The 20,260-nt window shown below is 48.5% G+C and overlaps 1 protein-coding gene across 1 annotated transcript; it reads left to right on the forward strand.

Moving 5' to 3' along the window:
* Nucleotides 1–451: 451 nt before the first annotated feature.
* On the forward strand, nt 452–6,660 carry LOC132019646 (tubulin alpha-1C chain). Its single transcript, XM_059403027.1, has 4 exons — nt 452–574; nt 3,388–3,610; nt 3,754–3,902; nt 5,569–6,660. The coding sequence occupies exons 1-4, from the start codon at nt 572–574 to the stop codon at nt 6,541–6,543; spliced, it is 1,350 nt and encodes a 449-aa protein (XP_059259010.1). The 5' UTR covers nt 452–571; the 3' UTR covers nt 6,544–6,660.
* Nucleotides 6,661–20,260: the final 13,600 nt, after the last annotated feature.

Genomic DNA, 20,260 nt, shown 5'->3' on the forward strand with positions numbered 1-20,260 from the left:
ATGGTCCGGAGACCCCCCGCTCGATGGTCCGGAGACCCCCGGGCGGGGGGCACGGCGGGAGGGGCTGCGCTCCCTACACCTGCCCCCTAACTCCTGCGGCTTTACCCACCTGACGACCCCTCTCCTTCTCCCGGAACCCACTGGGAACCCGGTAGATGCTTTGCCTTCCTTTTCCTTCCGATCGCCGTCCCCATCCTTTCCCCGCCCCACCCCGGCCTTCCCAGGCCTCAGGATGTCTCCTCCCTCCCTAGCGCCGGTTCCTTCCGAAGAGTTTGGTTTGAACTTTTGAACCCACCAATCAGCGCCGCGCGCCCTCCTCTCTGCGGGGCTGGGTGCGACCCGGCGTCCTGCCCGCCGCCCCGGGCTCGGAGGCGGGGTCGCAGCGGCCGGGGCGGGGTCAGGGGCCCGCCCCCAGGTCACGTGGCCACGGACGGGGTATATAGGGTCCCTCGGGGGGCGTACTTACCACTTACCACTTCTCCCCCGGACTCCTTGGTAGTCTGTCAGCGGGAGAACCTTGTCGCCGTCCCCTCGCCTTCTCCAGCTCCAACGAACCCTATAAGTCTCAGTCATGGTGAGTGGAGGGGTCCTGGGGATGTGACGTGGAGGTGAGAACAGCCCGAAGGGGCGGTGGAACCCGGGTGCACGTGGGGCCGCGTCCCGGACGCCTGCGAGTAAACTGGCTTCTGATGACGGGGTTGGGAAAGCCGAGTTTACCGGCAAACTTATGTTCAGGCTCGAAAAGGCGGCCAGGACGCTGCCTTGGGGGGAAGTGGAAAGCCCTCTAGATCCCAGTGAGAGGGCATCGCCCCAGGGCTCGCCACAACCGAAGGCAGACCAGCGAGCCGTCACCTTGGCCCCGAAAGACTTGTGAAAACTAAAAAAATCCCTCCCCTCCATTTCTCTAAATGACTTCACCTTCCCGGTGTCTTAGCACTCCGGCCCCGAAGGTGCATCCACTTCCTGGCCCCCCTCTCCGGCGTCCAGTGACTCCCCGCTGAGTCACCTGGGTCTTGTCTCCGGGGAGGGCTTCCAGTTGCATCAGTCCACCTGAAGGAGGTAGGCAGGCTGCTCCTTTTAAGGGAATTATTAACCGCCACTTTGTCTAATTTTGCAATTCTAATGTTAATGCAATGGGATGTTTATAGCTCAAGCTTTGTGCTTAGGCCACGTTTTTAAAAACCAGTCTATAAAAAGACAGTTTCTTATAAAACTGTTGAGTAAACAAGTACTAACAATGTGTTCTTAGAGAAGGTCTGTTGGAGGTCTACCTAAAAGAAGTCATGCTGTTAAGTCAGGATTTGTGTATTAAATGTTTAAAAATAATATCTTTAAAGAAAGGGGGATACAGTGAAGTCACCCTCATCAGAGACTACCCCTGTTGTCAAAACTAAGTCTGTCTGTAACAAATTGTTTGAGTGCATTTCAGCAAGGGAGGTGGAAAGATACTTGTCAAGGAGTGATTCAGAAAATAGTGCGGCTTTTTAAAGAAGGGCTGGAGAGCAAGAGCAGCAGATGGATTTAGGCAAGCACTGGCTAGATTAATAGTTGTTTTTTTTTTTAAGGTGGCTGCTTATCCAGTGAAAGCTAGACTAAGTGAGTTGATCACCTGTGTCTTCATCTCCTGAGTGGCCAGGAGAGAGTGGAGGGCAGGTAGTGACCATGGTCTAACAAGAAAGCAATTAAGAGGGGCACCTGGGTGGCTCAGTGGGTTAAAGCCTCTGCCTTCCGCTCAGGTCATGATCCCAGTGTCCTGGAATGAGGCCCCCCCACCCCCTGCTCTCTGCTCAGCGGGGAGCCTGCTTTGGGCTCGCTCTGTCTCCCTCTCTGCCTACTTGTGATCTGTATGCCAAATAAATAAAATCTTAAAAAAAAAAAAGTGTTGCACAGTGAAAGTTGTTTTGGGCTCATAAGTCAATAGAAGAAACACTTCATTAGAATGAAAGGCTTTTCTCAAATACTTTATCTCTTTGGGCCTGGAGCTGTCAGGAACTGCACTCTCTCCAGCTTTCCTGGGCTGTAGAATTTCCAAAGTTCAGTTAAAGGTAAACATGATGCAATGGTAAATAGTCATTGGTTCATTAGAACAACCAACTCCCCTTTCTCCCACAGCCCTAGAGCTGGGTGAGTCAATGCAGGTAATCATGAGCTCGGTGATGTGGTGAGGAGACCATGGGTGTTTTATGAGGAGTGTAGGCGGGAGGGAGGACCATAGGTCAAAGGTTGTGGATGATTGGGGTTTTTAATTATCTCAGCTTATGAAACTAGGCCCTTTGAGATCTTAGTGGTGGTGTTTTCTCTAACTAGTTTCCTGTTAGCAGCTTTTAAAAACTTGAAACCCTCATATTTGGGGAAAACATAAAAGGAGGTAGATATTTGGTGTCAGTATTTTTTGAAAGTCCTCTACTAGTCTGCAAAGTAGTCTGACTTACGGTGAAATACAATAAAGCACCATTTTTTGTCTTCCCCTTAAATCTGAAGGCAAAGATTCTGTGTTCACGGTCTTACTTTACTAGGCAGAAATGAGTTTGGAAACTTATAAATGATCTTGTTCATCAAGTAAAGGAAAACAGACATTTTCCCAATATCGTTAAATTCTTGACGCCGAAGGCTTTTTCCTCACAGTACCAGAGATCTCTGTATGTACATCTGGGTAGGAAACAACTAATTCCTTAAGCTATTAGTCAAGTCTCGTTGACACTTCTGCCTTCTATTTCCACGTGTCTTCAACCCTTCCTACTCAAGATGTGTTGATAGTATAGGAAAAATGTTCTTCCTTAAGATTAAGTTCTTCCGCAGGGTTAAAAAGCTGCCTCTGACCACAGTTTTTAGAATACAGCCAGCTGCTGCTTATCTGGCATTTTCCCCGTGAGTCATATGGCTGTGGTTTGCTGGTTTAAGCTGGTTTTAAAGGGAGAGGCAGAAGCCCTTGTCTTTTAAAGAATAGGATTAAAGAGGGACCAGAATGAGCTCAACAGTTACACAATCACACAGAATGAATCAGAGCTCCAAAGGGGAATTTTGCATGCCTTTAAGGAATCGTGGCAGGCATATTTCCCAGGAGCTGGGGGAAATGTATTGCTTTAGCACAGCTTCAGTCTTTCTAAAATGGTAGAAACCTGACCTTGAATATCTAATGTGACTACAAAGCAAGGGTCTGATCTCTGGTCCTGCCTAGTAGTTTATTAACATATCTTTGGTTTTGCAAAGCATTTTCTCCGAATTAGTCACCAAAGGCTCTTGCTTGTGAAATAACCTTGGACAGGAGTGACTTCCAGAAAGGTGATTATCTATCCTGAAGGTTAATTAGTCATTTAGGTGTGAATCATTCCTAAACGTTCCATCTGATCTGTCCTATTCTGGTATTTTCCTTCCTTCTTCCCACAGCGTGAGTGTATCTCCATCCACGTCGGCCAGGCTGGTGTCCAGATTGGCAATGCCTGCTGGGAGCTCTATTGCCTGGAGCATGGCATTCAGCCCGATGGCCAGATGCCAAGTGACAAGACCATCGGGGGAGGAGACGACTCCTTCAACACCTTCTTCAGTGAGACGGGCGCTGGCAAGCATGTGCCCCGGGCCGTGTTTGTAGACCTGGAACCCACAGTCATTGGTGAGTTGGCCTCTGTAACCTGGTGAGCTCCCCCGGGGGGTCTGGGACAGGAGGTCTGTCTTGGGGCTTCAAGGACCCTGTGAAATTGAGCAGGCTTGTGCAGGTGGTGAGTGATGGGGGGCTGCTGTGTTTGCCTTTTCCAGATGAAGTTCGCACTGGCACCTACCGCCAGCTCTTCCACCCTGAGCAGCTCATCACAGGCAAGGAAGATGCTGCCAACAACTACGCCCGAGGGCACTACACCATTGGCAAGGAGATCATTGACCTTGTCTTGGACCGAATTCGGAAGCTGGTAAACATACTTTTTATTTAAAGTGGGGTGAGCGTTTTCTTATAGTTTGGTCCCTCTTAAAGCTGTAAGAATCCTTCTTTGCACACTGAAGTGAGCCGTTGAGTGCTCACTAAGGAACTGGATTTTGAACCAGATGGTCCTGGGTTATGCAACAACTATTCGGGGCCGGTTTAAGTGCTCCATTGCCTATTTCCATGTCTCATAAGGCAGACTTGGGCAATTGCTCGAGGCAGTTAGGGCAATTTACCTAAAGTCAAGGTGAGGACCCAGGAGGCTTAACAGTTTAATTGATGTTTAAGATCATTAAACATCCTGGTTCATATTAATCAGCTTCCCTGCTTCAAGTTCCCATGCCCCTTTTAGGTCATCTTAGTCACATTGAGTAGGTGGCAGACTGTGACATGTACTGATCAGACTCCTAAAAAACAATATTGGATTACCTTACGTTTGGTGCTTTGTATCAAGACAGAAGGGTCAGAGCACAAGAAGCCAGCATAACCCTGACTAGAAATGGCAGACACTGGAAACTTCTTATTTATTTATTTAAAAAAAGATTTTATTTATTCATTTGACAGACAGAGATCACAAGTAGGCAAAGAGGCAGACAGAGAAAGAGGAAGGGAAGCAGGCTCCCTGCTGAGCAGAGAGCCCGATGTGGGGCTTGATCCCAGGACCCTGGGATCATGACCTGAACCGAAGGCAGAGGCTTTAACCTACTGAGCCACCCAGGCGCCCCAAATCTCATCACTTCTGAGAAGTGAGGATTGTCAGGTGAGAACTTTGAAAAGTCTCATAGAATGGCAGCTTGTTAACCAGAATGGTGTAGTGAAGTGGTGGAGAGCTCCAGTGATGTTAGGCTTTGTGGAGCTGTGGTAGCGTGTCAGCTTTTGCAGAATCCGTAGACTTTCTCTGATAACTAGTGTTTACTGTGTCAGGCTCTCTGACAAGTACTCACTTAATTCTCAACAACCCGAGGTAGGTTACTATTCTCCATTGATAAATGCGAAAGCTGAGATTGGGAAATAAATTTGATCAGAGCCATACAGCAAGGAACTGATAGAGCCGGATCCGGACCCAGCCTGACTCCTAACACCAGGGCATTGGAACTTGGTTCTTCTGTCGTATTCCAGCTTGGAAAGCAGCTGACAGATCTTTATAAGACCTCCGTTGTAGGGGGCTGGTGGTCCCAGGCCTGTCCTTGCTTGGTAGCTCTCCATCTGTGAGAAATTTCCCTTCCCTGTAGTCACAAGGGACAAGGGGGCCAGAGGTTGCCCTCTCAGCGACTGAAACTTGGGCCTTGCCCTCCTGATTCTTCTGTGGAAGTGAAGATAGTTCATTTTTAAATAGCTGTTTAGCAGATTCCCCCCCTTCCAAGAACTGTGAAAAGTTTCCCTGAATTTGAGCACTTAGAAGCTCGTTATAATTGCTGTCTTAGCAAATACTGTTCAGAAGATTAAAGAAATTTCAATTGGGAGCACCTGGCTGGCTCAGAAGAGTGCTCCACTCTTGATCTCAGGCTTGTGAGTTTGAGCCCCACATTAAATGTAGAGGTTACTTTAAAAAAACTTAAAATAATTAAAAAAAAAATCTCGATCAATGGAATTTTGAATTGAAAGAAGTCATTGCAGCTTTCACCAAGGCTAAATTTAAAACTTTTCTTTTACAGGCTGACCAGTGCACAGGTCTTCAGGGCTTCTTGGTTTTCCACAGCTTTGGAGGGGGGACTGGTTCCGGGTTCACCTCCCTGCTGATGGAACGTCTCTCTGTCGATTATGGCAAGAAGTCCAAGCTGGAGTTCTCCATCTACCCAGCCCCTCAGGTTTCCACAGCTGTAGTTGAGCCCTACAACTCCATCCTCACTACCCACACCACCCTGGAGCACTCTGATTGTGCCTTCATGGTAGACAACGAGGCCATCTATGACATCTGTCGTAGAAACCTTGATATCGAACGCCCAACCTACACTAACCTTAACCGCCTTATTAGCCAGATTGTGTCCTCCATCACCGCTTCCCTCAGATTTGATGGAGCCCTGAACGTTGATCTGACAGAATTCCAGACCAACCTGGTGCCCTATCCCCGTATCCACTTCCCTCTGGCCACCTATGCCCCCGTCATCTCTGCTGAGAAAGCCTACCATGAACAGCTTACAGTAGCAGAGATCACCAATGCATGCTTTGAGCCAGCCAACCAGATGGTGAAATGTGACCCTCGCCATGGTAAATACATGGCTTGCTGCCTGTTGTACCGTGGCGATGTGGTTCCCAAAGATGTCAATGCTGCCATTGCCACCATCAAGACCAAGCGTACCATCCAGTTTGTGGACTGGTGCCCCACTGGCTTTAAAGTGGGCATTAATTACCAGCCTCCCACTGTGGTGCCCGGTGGAGACCTGGCCAAAGTCCAGCGAGCTGTGTGCATGCTGAGCAACACCACAGCCATCGCGGAGGCCTGGGCTCGCCTGGACCACAAGTTTGACCTGATGTATGCCAAGCGTGCCTTTGTTCACTGGTATGTGGGGGAGGGCATGGAGGAAGGGGAGTTTTCTGAGGCCCGTGAGGACATGGCTGCCCTTGAGAAGGATTATGAGGAGGTTGGAGCAGATAGTGCTGAGGGAGAGGATGAGGGTGAAGAGTATTAGGCTCTCTGCTATGATTTTTACACTCCGTTGTCTTGATTGTCTTTTTTCTGTTCTGGAAGCTGTCTGTCCATGGCCCTAACTTGTCAATAAAAGTGATATTTCCATTTTAAATATCAAGCTGGCTTCTGTATCATGGTAATTACTAGCCCTACTTACTTAAGGCCAATTGGGAGTGGAGGAGGCTGGCAGAGGCTCTCCCCAGTCATTGGATCAACACTGTAGGTAGCTTCTGGGTACCATGCACTGTGCTAAGTGGTTTGTTTCACTGAAGACCCGATTGATGAGCAGGGATAGAATCCTATCACCAGCAAGGCAACAGGCTCAGGTTGGGCCAGTGTTTCTCAGGCTAAAGTGTGGATGTGAATCACACGTAGGTATTAAGATTTAGGTCCTCATCTGTAGGTCTGGAGGGGAGCGTTAGAAAATAATGCTTTTTTATTTATTTATTTTTTTAACAAGCTTCCAGCTCCTGCTCTTGGTCTGCTGGGACTGCCTATAAAATAGTAAGGGGGTTAGGGAACCTAGCTAGTAGGCGGTAGAGCCAAGATTCAAGGAACCAGCCAGGGTACAGAAACTATTGCTGTCAGGATTTAAGAACGTCTTAACAGTCACGTGGGAAGGGCTGAGAACTGTGCTGATCTGTTCCATACTTAACCAAAATCTACAGTGGCAAATAAGATTGTGCCTGAAAAAGTTACCACTCGGAGAAAGTAGAGCTGGCCGAGCACAAAATTGAAGTCACAAGTTGTTAAGCGTGTTGGTACTCGACCCAGTGGGCGTGATGCATGGGTCGGAAAGCTTGGAGAGGGAAGATCCCCTAATTGGGACCCTCTTCCAAGTACATGTTAGAAGCAGGGTGGTTCTTGATGTGTGGGTGGCGCCAAATGGCTGTGTGATGGGTAGTCAGGGACCCTTAGGAGTGTGGCTAATAAGGTAGAGCTAAGCAGTGAAAAGGGTTGGGTCTCAGGCAGGAAGGAGGAACCAGTTCCGGTGCTTGGGTGCGGGTCCTGGCGGGAATGCTACCCAAGTGGCAGGGGATGGGTCCAGAGCTGCAGATGTGTCTGACTTTGCTCCGTGACTGACTGTACTCCGCTGGGGCTCCGTTCCCTCTTTCTTTTCCTGCTGGTGTTTTCACCCCTGACTCTGAGGAAGGAAAGCATCTGAAAAACAGCCATTCTCTCTGCCCCCTTCCAAGGTGCTTCAACTTAGTATCCCGGGAGGCCCTTAGAGCTTTCATTGTTAGAGCAGCTGTGGTCTTCTTATCCTGAAGATAACCTGGAGCCCCTGGGGCCGGTCACCCCTGACTTGGAACAACCCCTCCAATGACCTCAGTAAGCCTTTACAGATAAATTGTTCTCTATGTGTGCCAAGACCTGAAAAAGGTTGGAAACCTTGAAGCAGCCACAATGGTGTGGGGGTGAAAGAAGAATTTAGTTGAGAAGAAATATTCTAGTGGAACAGAGCCTGGGGAATTGGAAGAACAAAGTGCTAGTGGTTGGGGAGGGATCTGTCCTTGCAATGATTTTTTTTTTTTTTTTCCCCTCCATGTTGGTGAGAGTGAATAGAAGTTAGCCTGCAGCAAGAACAAATATACCCCAAGGTCTAGGTCACTGCTTTGTGGCTGACAATCATCTGATCTGCCCTTGAGCACAAATGGAAAGTCTGGACTCAGAACGGCTGCCATGGCTGATGCTGCTGAGGCTTGATGGCGATAAATGGAGAAAGGCTAAGATTGGCTGCAGCCCCAGACTCTGGCTGTGTGGACAGAGGGCTTAGGCTGCCCTCAGCTGACCTGACCAGAGGAGCCATCTGCTTCTGCCCCATGGAGGCTGCTGGCCACTGAGGGCCTGTGGGCCCAGGCACGACTGCTTTCAGCTAGGACCTGGAGGGATGTGTATGGGCTGTCCACTTGTTCTGTGTTTGGGAAGCCACCGGCAAATGCCTCTGTTCCAGTAGGAATCTGTCAAACAGCCCAGTACTGGTCCAGAGGTGGCCAGGTGGGGTCTAGCTTGGAGAGAGCCCATCTTCGGGCCTCTGACTTCTGGAAAGTGTGTGGCAATTCGGAGTGAGGTTGTTGCTGTGGGAAGAAGGGGGGGCTGTGTCAGGGTGGGAGTGTTTCATGATCTTCACAACACCCTTCCACAGCTGAGGAAGTTGAAACAGCTTAAATTTCTAGCCTAAGGCTATAGAACAAGTGGTCAGGCTGAAATTTGACCCCAGAACTCCAATTCCAAAGCCCTTGTTCACACTACCTTGCCAAGTAGCACCCAGGGAGGACAGGGGCCACTTCTGGGAGCATGTGGGGCCTTAGGGAAGCCCTTGCACGGGCTCTCTGTAGTCCTGTGACTTTCTAGGAGCCCCATTCCCGGGCCCAGTGGCAGCAGAATGACCCAGGGTGGCAATGCCAGCTCGTTCCCACCGTCCAAGCTGTAGCTTCTCCAGGGAAAGGACTTTCGTGTCTGGGCCCCTCTCCGAGCTCCACAAGTCCATTTCCAGATTGTGGACAAATAGCATCCTTTCCGGTAGCTGCTACCATCCAGCCGGACTCCTGCTGACAAGACACCTGCTGCCAGGCAGGCAGGACAGCTCCCGCCCCCAGCACCAGGGCCAAGATGGTCAGCTCTTGTCAGCCAAGGCCACGAGGTAAAGCCGGCAGAGATGGCCCAGGCAGATGGCTCCTGGAGTCCAATGCCAGGGCAGCACAAGTTGAAGGGAATAGAGCCCCCACATGCTGGGGTGGAGAAGATTCCCAGCTTCTCCCCCATGGAGGAAGTCCTCTTTACTGGTACTCTCATCAGCCTGTCACTGCCCCTTTCGTTGGAGAGCCTGGTATCTCTGAGTTTGCGAGTCCTGAGCGGGTTCTGGGAAAATGGTTTCTTCCTCATCCCCCATCCCCTCTGAGTCTGCTGCAGGAGAGAAACACTCAGCAGCAGGGAGAGAGGCTTGTCTCCTTGGGTCATAATACAGAGAATGCTTTTAAACACCTGTCTCACCACCAGAAGGTTTCTTCTTCATTTGCTTTTTCAAATGAGAACAGAATGTAAAGCTCTCCTAATTACACGAGAGAGTTTTGTCTATATTCACGCATTAGTCTGATTCACTGAGGGTGTGGGTGGGTGGAAATTCTGTGTCATTGCGGTCACCCATCACCTCCCTCCCCGCACTCTGTTCTTACCAAATAGCTCATGTGGCTCACAGGAGATGTCTAGCCTGACAGTAAACTAATACTAAAATGCCCTTGGCCAAGGTAATCACATCCAATTATATGATTATAACAATCATTTCCATTTTTCAGCTTAACTCACTCGGTATTTTCAAAGAACCTAATTGGTGCGAGTCACTGTGCCGGATACTGTAGGGCTTATATTTAGCTTTTTTTGTCCCTCCCCTACACTGTAGAGACAGATAACAGAGGCACGACCCTAATTCAAGGCAGTATGGGCCCCATGTCTGAAGAGATTGTCACATGTCACAGCCACAATGACACATCTACCCAAAGCCGTCCCGGTGGGTGGCTCCACCTGCCGACACAGCCCGGCTCCGTTTAGGTGTTGGGCACCCACGGGCACTGGGGAAGCTGGGTCTCTCCAGCCCCAGGGTGAATCTTGGTCTCAGCTGCTGGAGGTAATTCCAGTTCTGTGGCCAGCGATTGGCTAAGGAAACAGCCTGTGATGCTGTTGACATGAGAAGGGAAGTAAGGTCTGCTGCTTGGGGGTTGGGGGGAGGATGTCCTTAGAAAAATTTCCTTGCTCTTGAAAAGGAACACAGGGAAAGGATTTCTGTCCCTTACAATACTTGGGTATTACTGCGTGAGCAGACAGTACTGGACGGTGCAGCAGTCATCTTATGACTGAGGGGACGAACGCCAACACTCAAAAGCTAACGCTCTGGGTGTGACAGGGCAGAAAGGAAAAGAACCTGGCTTCTTGGTGGGATGTTGAGGCCCTGAATTAACCAGACTTGAAACTTCTCTGCCTCTCGTTTTCTCATTATCTGAGATTTAAAGATCCCCCCCTTTTTTTAATTTAAGTTCAATTAATTAACATATAATGTAATACTGGTTTCAGAGGTAGATGTCACTGATTTCATCAGTCTTATAGAACACCCAGTGCTCATTGCATCATGTGCCCTCCTTAATGTCCATTGCCCAGCTACACCACCCCCATCCCTCTCCCCTCCAGCAATCTTCAGTTTGTTTCCTATGATTAAGAGTCTCTTATGGTTTGTCTCCCTCTCTGATTTTGTCTTGTTTTATTTTTTCCTCTCTTCCTCTATGATCCTCTGTTTTGTTTCTTAAATTCCACGTATGAGTGAGATCATATGATATTTGTCTTTCTCTGGTTGATTTATTTCACTTAGCATAATAACCTCTACTTCCAGCTATGTTGTTTCAAATGGCAAGATTTCCTTTTTTGATGGCTGTGTAATATTCCATCATATGTTTACCATATCATCTTTATCCACTCATCTGTTGATGGACATCTGTGCTCTTCCCATAGTTTGGCTATTGTGGACATTGCTGCTATAAACATTGGGGTGCAGGTGCCCCTTCGGATCACTACATTTATATCTTTGGAGCAAATACGCAGTAATGTAATTCCTGGGTCATAGGGTAGCTCTATTTTCACCTTTCTGAGGAAACTCCATACTGTTTTCCAGAATGGCTGCACCAGCTTGCATTCCCACCAACAGTGTAGGAGGGTTCCCTTTGCTCTGCATCCTCACCAACATCTGTTTCCTGCCTTATAAATTTTAGCCATTCTGATTGGTGCGAGGTGAAATCTCACTGTGGTTCTGGTTTGTATTTCCCTGATGCCAAGTGATATTGACCATTTTTTTTCATATGTCTGTTGGCCATGTGGATGTCTTCTTTGGAGAAATGTCTGTTCATATCTTCTGACCATTTCTTAATTGGATTATGTGCTCTTTGGGTGTTGAGTTTGATAAGTTCTTTGTAGATTTTGGATACTAACCTTTACCTGATAAGATATTACAAATCTCTTCTCCCATTCGTAGGTTGCTTTTTAGTTTCGTTGACTGTTTCCTTTGCTGTGAAGAAGCTTTTTATCTTCATGAAGTCCCAATAGTTCATTTTTGCCTTTGTTTCCCTTGCCTTTGGAGAGACATGTCTAGCAAAAAAACTGCTGTGGCCGAGGTCACAGAGGTTGCTGCCTGTGTTCTCTAGGATTTTGATGGATTCTTGTCTCACATTTAGGTCTTAAAAACCCCCTTATTGTTTAGGACATTTTGAGTTGGGTTTTCTATTGCTTCCTGCCAAAAAGCATACATCTAATACAACAGGGATGTCTGACTGGCTCAGTCGCATGCAACTCTCTATCCTGTGGTTGTAAGTTTGAGCCCCATGTGGGGTATGGAGCCTACTTAAAATTTAAAAAAAATTAAAGACCTTATATAATAGTTCATAGAAAATTTTGGTAAAATGCTTAATAATAAAAATATTAAGGTCCTTTTAAATGTGTATATCCTGTTTTCCAGAGCAAACATAGCCCTGGGAGACCACAGATTCTCTGCTCCCCAGGAGCTGGCTGAACTTAAAGTCATAAATTGAAAGTGCCCAGAGAACATCTGCAGGTTCGAAAAATGTACCTTCTATCCTTTTACATGCAACTGTGAATGGAACCCTAGTCTGATTTGCTGGTGGTATTGAAGAGCGAGGAGGCCCACTCTGGGAGAATCACCTCCCCGCAGGAAGCCTAGCCAGAAGATCTAGCCTAGGACCCAGGGCAGTCCCAGTTCTCCCAGAGCCTAGGGAGCTTTGAGCATGATTTTTTTTTAAAGATTTTATTTGTTTATTTGAGAGAGAGCGAGCCCACAAGCAGGAGGGGGGGTGGGGTTAGAGGGAGAAGCAGGCTCCCTGCCAAGTGGGGCTTGATCTCAGAACCCTGGGATCATGACCTGAGCAGAAGGCCAAACTTGAGTCTTGAGACAAGAACCAAACCAGATCCTGCAGGCTGCAGGCTGTGGATAGGGGTCACTCTGCTCTTGTTCCTGAGTATGAAGGCCCTTGAATCCTTAAGAAGAAAAAGCCTGCAAGGTCCTCTCTCCCTCTCTCACCCACTTGGTTTCCCCTACACTTTCTCGCTTCTCCCCATCTACCTCACCCCTCATCCTCTCCTCTCTCCACTTCTGTTTCTCCCTTCCCTCTGTCTCCCACTTATCTCTTTTCCCCATCTCCGTGTCCTCTGCTGCCTCCCTTCTCTCCAGCCGAGAGCATTCCCCTAAGGTACAAGTGTTTTTTCTTCCCTTTCCTCCCCCTGCCTTCTTCTTCCCTTCTCCTTCTCCTCCTCCTTCCTCTTTATGTGCAAGTAATATTTATTTCTACCCTGGTTGCTAGTAACAGTGTCATACAATTTTTTGTGAAAATTCACCCTGCCATACTGTGAAAACCTCTAACAGACCCCGACAATGGCCGTCTCTGGCTGGGAGATGACTCGCAGGCTCCCAGAGTGCAGGACTGGCTGGGCCCCGCTGTCAGATGAGTGTCTGCATGGCCTGCAGGCAGAGGGCCGGCAGGGCAGTTTGTAGGTATCAGACTCTTTGAACTTGGCTGTTCAGCTGTCACCAGGCCTCTCTGCACAGGAGGTAGGGCGAGATGGATGGCAGAGTGTAATGACTGCAGAAAGGAGCATCCTGGCAGCTGGCCAGATGGGCAGGAGCCCCTGTCCTGACTCCTTGCAGGGCCGTGCATGTGCTCCAGCCAGTGCCTGGTTAGAGAGGAGGTACGCAGGGGTCCTCTAGCTGAGGCCACGAGCCAAGGTCCCACCTCTTCACAGCCCACAGAATTGTAAGTACCACCTCCCACCACAGCATCTTCTTTGTGTGGGGGAGGGGAGCTTCGTGTCCCAGAGTTTCCTGCTCTAACCTTCCCCTGGATCAGACTAAAGGACTCATAGCAGTTGTCTGGAGCGAGGGAGTCCGCCAAGTGGGCCAGCATCAAGCCCACACCTCCTCTTGGGCAATCTGAATCACCAGAGAGTTGGGGTTTCGGGAGGACATCACTGACCCCCCAGGACGCCCTGACTGTGGTCTACTCTGAAAGTGGCTCCTTCAGCTGCAGATGAGATCACACGTATGTTCCAGCTGTGGTACAAGCGAGCCCAGGATGTGTTGCCACCGCTTCCCCCATCCCTTCCCCTCTCCGTACAGGGACTGCTGCTCCTTCTTATCCAGAGAATCCTGGCGCATCATGCCATGAGGGAGGAGCTTCAAGCTCCTGGGGAGCAGTGCCCTGAGACCCACCAGGATCTTTAAGAAATGTTTCTTTTATTCCCTGAGTCCCCTACTCAACAACATAGCTGCTTGGAAAAAAAATGTTGGAGATCATTTAAGCCAACCCCTTTATTTATTTTTTTTAAGAGACTTTATTTATTTATTTGAGAGAGAGGGACCAAGAGAGAGAGAGCATGAGAGGGGAGAAGGTCAGAGGGAGAAGCAGACTCCCCATGGAGCTGAGAACCCGATGTGGGACTTGATCCCAGGACTCCAGGATTATGACCTGAGCCGAAGGCAGTCACTTAACCAACTGAGCCACCCAGGCACCCGAGCTAACCCCCCCTTTTTTTTTTTTTTAAGATTTTATTTATTTATTTGACAGAGAGAAATCACAAGTAGGCAGAGAGGCAGGCAGAGAGAGATAGAGAGGAGGAAGCAGGCTCCCTGCTGAGCAGAGAGCCTGATGCGGGACTCGATCCCAGGACCCTGAGATCATGATCTGAGCCGAAGGCAGCGGCTTAACCACTGAGCCACCCAGGCGCCCCAAGAGCTAACCCCTTTTTTAACTCTGGGGACGGCACACACGGCCCAGTAACTGGCCCAGGCCTGGGACCCAGTTGCTTGATTAGTGGTTCGGCACTCTGCCCTTGCAACCTGAGCCATCTTCTGTGTAAACCCCTCTGCCTCACTTTTCCACCCTCCATAAACCAGTCCTACCCGCCCAGGATGCCCACAGCCTTGCCACAAACCTCTTCAGCCCTAGCCTCACTAAGGCGCTGCTGTTCTCCATCATGTTCCCTAGAGTTCAGCCATCCAAATCCTGGCCATCCCTCAAGGCCTTTGAATCAACTCAGCACAGTCTGGGTTTTTTTTTTTTCCTTTTTTTTTTTTTTTTAAGATTTTATTTATTTATCAGAGAGAGAGAAGGGGAGAAAGCGAGTACAGGCAGACAGAATGGCAGGCAGAGGCAGAGGGAGAAGCAGGCTCCCCGCTGAGCAAGGAACCAGATGTGGGACTCGATCCCAGGATGCTAGGATCATGACCTGAGCCGAAGGCAGCTGCTTAACCAACTGAGCCACCCAGGCATCCCCACAGTCTGTTTTCACTGGTGGAGCTGTTGGACCAGAGCAACAGGCTTGGTCAAGACTGCAGGGCTCATTATGGGCTAGGCCAGAGAGAGCACCTGCCATGTCCCTTCACAGGGGGTGGCACCGCTCCTGCCAGGCAGGGACCTACTGACCAATGAACGACCTACGAATTGTAAACCAGCTGAAAGGCATTGAGCCCATAGGGGAGATGCTAGGAAATGAGGTTAAGTTCAGGGGACCCCCGTGCACCCATGTTTGATTGGCAAGGCTGGCTCCATGTGGAGACAATAGGCTGAGAGGAGAGAAGTCTTTGCTACAGTCTCTCTGACTCTGGAGACAACATCCTCTGCTGGGAGTGGAGAGAAGCTCTCATCAGGCACAGTCTCTTCCAAGAGATGCAGTGTCAAGTGGAGGCCAAGAGGAGAAGCCCAGTTTCTATTCTGACCAGCGGTATGACTAACTGCAACTGCTCCTTCTTGGTCTCTCTCACCCAGTAGCCAGAGCCTCTGCCTTGCCCCACAACAGTGTCAAAGACAGTGAGACTGACCTACTAGAAAGTTCTGGGGAGTCATGACACTTTGCTCTTAGAGGCACTCCTGTGGGCACCGGCCAAGAACAAGAACATTCCCTTACACATACCATCCCTAAAAACAGAATACTCATTCCATAGCATATAATACGCAAATTATTGCAATATCACCCCCCCCCTTCAAATCCAGGATCCAATCTAGGTTTACATATTGCATTTAGCTGTTGTTTATCCTGATCCATCTCTCTCTCTCTCTCACTCTCTTTTTTGTCTACAACAATCTCCCACTGTAGTGGGTTGAGTGGTGGCCCATTAAAAAGATATGTCAACATCTGGGAGCAGGTGAATGTGACTATATTTGGAAGAAGGGTCTTTGCAAAATATAGTTAAGGATCTTGAGATCATCTTGGATGAACTGGGTCCCCAAAGATAATTGTCTTTATAAGACAGAAAAGAGAAGACATAGACACAGAAGAGAAGGCCATGTAAAGACCAAGACAGAGATTACAGATGCAGCCACAAGCCAAGGAACACCAGAAGCCGCCAGAAACTGGAAGAGGCAAGGAAGGACTCTCCCCTAGAGCCTTTGGAGGTACAGACCTGCCAATATCTTTTTTTTTTTTTTTTTAAAGATTTTATTTATTTATTTGACAGGCAGAAATCACAAGTAGACGGAGAGGCAGGCAGAGAGAGAGGAGGAAGCAGGCTCCCTGCTAAGCAGAGAGCCCGATGCGGGACTCGATCCCAGGACCCTGGGATCATGACCTGAGCCGAAGGCAGCGGCTTAACCCACTGAGCCACCCAGGCGCCCCAGACCTGCCAATATCTTGATTTTGGACTTCCAGACTCCAAAACTGTGAGAATGAATTTCTTGGTGTTTTAAGCCACCAAGTTTATGGTGATTTCTTATGGCATCCCTAGGAAATGAATTTTCCCACTTAAAAAAAAAAAGACACTGACATTTTTGGGATGCCTGGGTGGCTCAGTTGGTTAAGCATCTGCCTTTGGCTCAGGTCATGATCCCAGAGTCCTGGGATCCATCAGGCTTCTTGCTCAGTGGAGAGCCTGCTTCTCCCTCTCCTTCTGCCCCTCCCCCTGTTTGTGCTTTCTCACTCAAATAAATAAATACAATCTTTAAAGAAAAATGACACTGACTTTTTAAAGTGTCTTGGAATTGTTGTACTATAGAATGTCCCAATTCTGAAATTGTTTTCAGATTGACCTTTTAAAGTCATAAATCAGATCTAGTCACTCCCCTGCTTAAAGCCCTCCCCTGGCTTTTCATTGCATTAAAATAAAATAAGCTATAAACTCTTAACTCTGATTTACAAAGCCCTGCGTGCCCAGACTCCTTCCCACATCTTTAACCTCACCTTTCCCTCTCTCCTCCTAGCCCATCTTGCTCCCGCTTCACTGACCTTTCTCTAACCCCTGAAACATGCCAAGCTCATCCCAGACTTACCCCTATGCTCTGGCTCTTCCTTCTGCCCAGGTGACAAGCAAATACTATTCTTGATCTTTGATCCCAGATGGGGGAAAATAGCTAGGAAGGACATTCTTGGAACAATTGGGGGAATTCTTATAGGATTGTTTATTAGATAATATGGCTCTATCAGTGTTAAACTTCTTGAGTGGGTTAATAGTACTGTAGGAAAAGGTCTTTGTTCTTAGGAGATGCATGCTGAAGTCTAGGGGTAAAATATCATGATGCCTGAAACTTACTTTCAAAGGGATAGTGGCAAAATATTGACAACTGGAGAGTCTGGGAGAAGGGTATAGTGGTGTTTACAGTGGGCTTCTTTCAACTCTTTCTGGGTTTGAAACTCTTCAAAATAAAATGGGGGAAAAGATGGACAATTTAAAGAAAAAAACTTCATCCTAGAATACTCAAATTTCCACGTGCATCCAAAATCACCTAGGAAGTTTGTTAAAACGCAGATTCTAGAGATTCAGAAGACCTGGGTGGGGCACTGGGATCTACTTTTTAATAGTCCGGCAGGTGACTGTCAAGCCCTCAGGCCATGCCCTGAGGAGAAAAAGCCACTTAGTGTTCCACGTCCATAAGCTGCTCTCCTGTGCTCCAGCAGAGGGGTAGGGTAGCTGATTGGAAAGGTCAGGAAGGCAGGTGGAGATGGGATTTTATGATGGGGCAGGACTGGAGACTGTGAGCATAGTAGACGTTGAGGAGGCTGGGGGTGGTGTTTGAAGGCAGAGAATGGATTTTTGCCCAACTTCCCTGGCTTTTTGCTTGAGGGTGGGAGTTGCCGGGGCAGCTCCTGGAGACAGGTGAAGAATGGAGTCAGGGTTCTGAACTCCTAAACCAGTGTTGCTGTTCTACTTTACAAACACTTATGAATTTTTCTCAGCTGTAGAAAGAAGGTTCAATAACGGTGAATTCCCCAAATTTCAATGTTCCATGAACCAGGAGTCTTAGATGTACGGACTGCAGACATGTCATTCTAGCTTCTGACCAGAAGGTGGCAGCAACACATTTCTCTCTAGTTTCTGGACCACTTCTCAAGGGAAAGATATTTTTTCAGGTGCCTCAGAGTTCCCCTTCAGTTTAACCAACATTATTTGACCTAGATCCTATGCTATACTCCACAGTCACAAAGGTGACTAAAACCTGATCCATGACCTCAAAGATCATATTGTCAGGGATGGGGGAGTCAGACATATAAACAGACTGGTGTTAGTTTACTAGCTGTGTGACCTTGGGCAAGTTGCTTAACCTCTCTGGGCCTCAGCTTTTTCAACTGTAGAACGGGAATCATAATAGTCCTTATGTTGTAGGGTGATTTGAAGGATTAAAAATGATAATGTGTGTAGAACATATGCCATATAGGAAATGTTAGCTATTACTGTACAATACAGTGAGAAAAGGGATGGCGGGGCGCCTGGGTGGCTCAGTGGGTTAAGCCGCTGCCTTTGGCTCAGGTCGTGGTCTCGGGGTCCCGAGATCGAGTCCCACATCGGGCTCTCTCTGGGAGCCTGCTTCCTCCTCTCTCTCTCTGCCCACTTGTGATTTCTCTCTGTCAAATAAATAAATAAAATCTTTAAAAAAAAAAAAAAGAAAAAGAAAAGGGATGGCATGGAAAAGACACCCAGAGTGCCCTCTAACTGGGAGGAGTGGAAGCCCCAGATGGAGATAATGGGGAAGGGATTCCATTCTGGTGCAGCCACTTCGTCAGTGGGGACCCTGTGGCTGGACCAGTCGCCTGGGAGAGAAAGCCACTTTGAGAAGTGTGGAGCTGGAATGATCGTGGTTGAGGCTCCTCTTAGCTTCTATGGGGCCAGAGCCCAGAGAACATCAGCAGCGCCTGACCCACCAGGACGTGCCTTCCTGCAGAGGGAGCCACTCCTAGCTTGCTGTGCAATCTCAGACAGGCAACGTTGTCCCTCTAAACCTTGAGTTCTACCTAAGTGATGGGAACAGAGACCACAGAACCACCGGATGGGGCCGAGTCCCACATCCGGGCACTGTGGAGATTCGGCTGGAGAGTCAGCTAGTTCAGGGGCAGCAGGACTTGGAGCTAGGGGTATGAAGGGGAAGCCCTAGGAAGGCAAAGAGATCTTGAGGATGACACTGGACTACCCCCAGGATGTGGACTGGAGGTCAAGCCAGTTCTAGGGTTCTGAAGGGCAGGGGGACCCCAGCTGACACTTAGTTACAAGTAATTAGGGCTATGGCATGGCTCCTCTATGTCTCAGTTTCTTCTCCATCACAGAGCAAGGGAAGAAGGCCATCAGTAGTGCTGAGCACCTACTGTGAGCCTCATGACATGCTATTTACTCTGTGTACAAGTAATACATGAAGTACTTAGATCTCACTTAGATGTCACAACACCCAGGGAGGGGTCACTATCCCTATTTTATAGATGAAGAAACAGAAGCTCAGAGAGGACAAGTAAGTTGCCCAGGGTCACACAGCTCAGAAGTGCCCAGGCTGCTGGCCTGATCTCTTCTCCTATGACCTTTTCCTTCATTCAACTTTAGCCTCCGTTGCCCACTTCCTTAAAAACACTCTGGAAATCTTATCATTCATAAATACCACAGTTCTAGAATCACAAATTCCTGCATCTCACTCTCTGAAAAAACTTCCTACTGCCCCCCCGCCCAGTGCCTCTTTCAATTCTTCTGTATGAGGAGTGTTATTTGACCTTGCCCAGGAGGCCAGCTATGGACCTTTTTACTCTCCCAATCTCCTACCCTCTCTTGCCCACACACCCCTTCCTTGTCTAGCTTTAAGTCCATGGCCTGCCATTCGGCAGCACTCTTGCCAGTAAACTTCATTGCTCACCTTCCTTGCAAACCTCTGAACGCATCTGTCATTCCCCTCCAAGCCTTCACCAGAGCAGCAGAAGAGGACGAGTATTTCTAATACTGGCTAGTACTTACCAGCACATATTAGCACTGAGTGCCTCATATATGGTAACTCAGCTAACCCTCCCGTAGCATAGGTTGGTACAATTCTCATTGCCCCATTTGTGGACAAAGAAAATGGAGCGAACAGCGGTGAAAACACTCACCCGGACCCAAAAGCAAACAGCTAATTAAACTGAGGACCCAGGCAGTCTTCCCAGAGTCCATGTCTTCGTCAGTACATTGAGGAAAGATCAGCCAGGCAGTACTTGGCTCCTTCTACCCTGGGTCCAGAACTGCTCTCAGCCACTAGCAGGGGCAATCCAAAAGAAGTCCAGATCCTCACCGCGTTCGGCAGCTGACAGCATCACTTGGGCAGTCAGTAATGGTAATAGTAAGACTAACTTCCAGCCATTATCGTATGTATCCTAAGTATTGAATCCTCCCACCAACAGTGTGAGGTAGAAGTTACGATGATCTACATTTCACTGCGGGACATGGAAGG

Source organism: Mustela nigripes, chromosome 6 (assembly GCF_022355385.1).
Source record: "Mustela nigripes isolate SB6536 chromosome 6, MUSNIG.SB6536, whole genome shotgun sequence".
Taxonomy (NCBI): domain Eukaryota; kingdom Metazoa; phylum Chordata; class Mammalia; order Carnivora; family Mustelidae; genus Mustela; species Mustela nigripes.

Bases quoted from the DNA above. Each gene is read 5' to 3' on its own strand.
- LOC132019646 (XM_059403027.1), top strand. The intron at 3,611-3,753 runs GTGAGTTGGCCT...TGCCTTTTCCAG, and splicing joins CCTGGAACCCACAGTCATTG to ATGAAGTTCGCACTGGCACC. The intron at 3,903-5,568 runs GTAAACATACTT...TTTCTTTTACAG, and splicing joins TGGACCGAATTCGGAAGCTG to GCTGACCAGTGCACAGGTCT.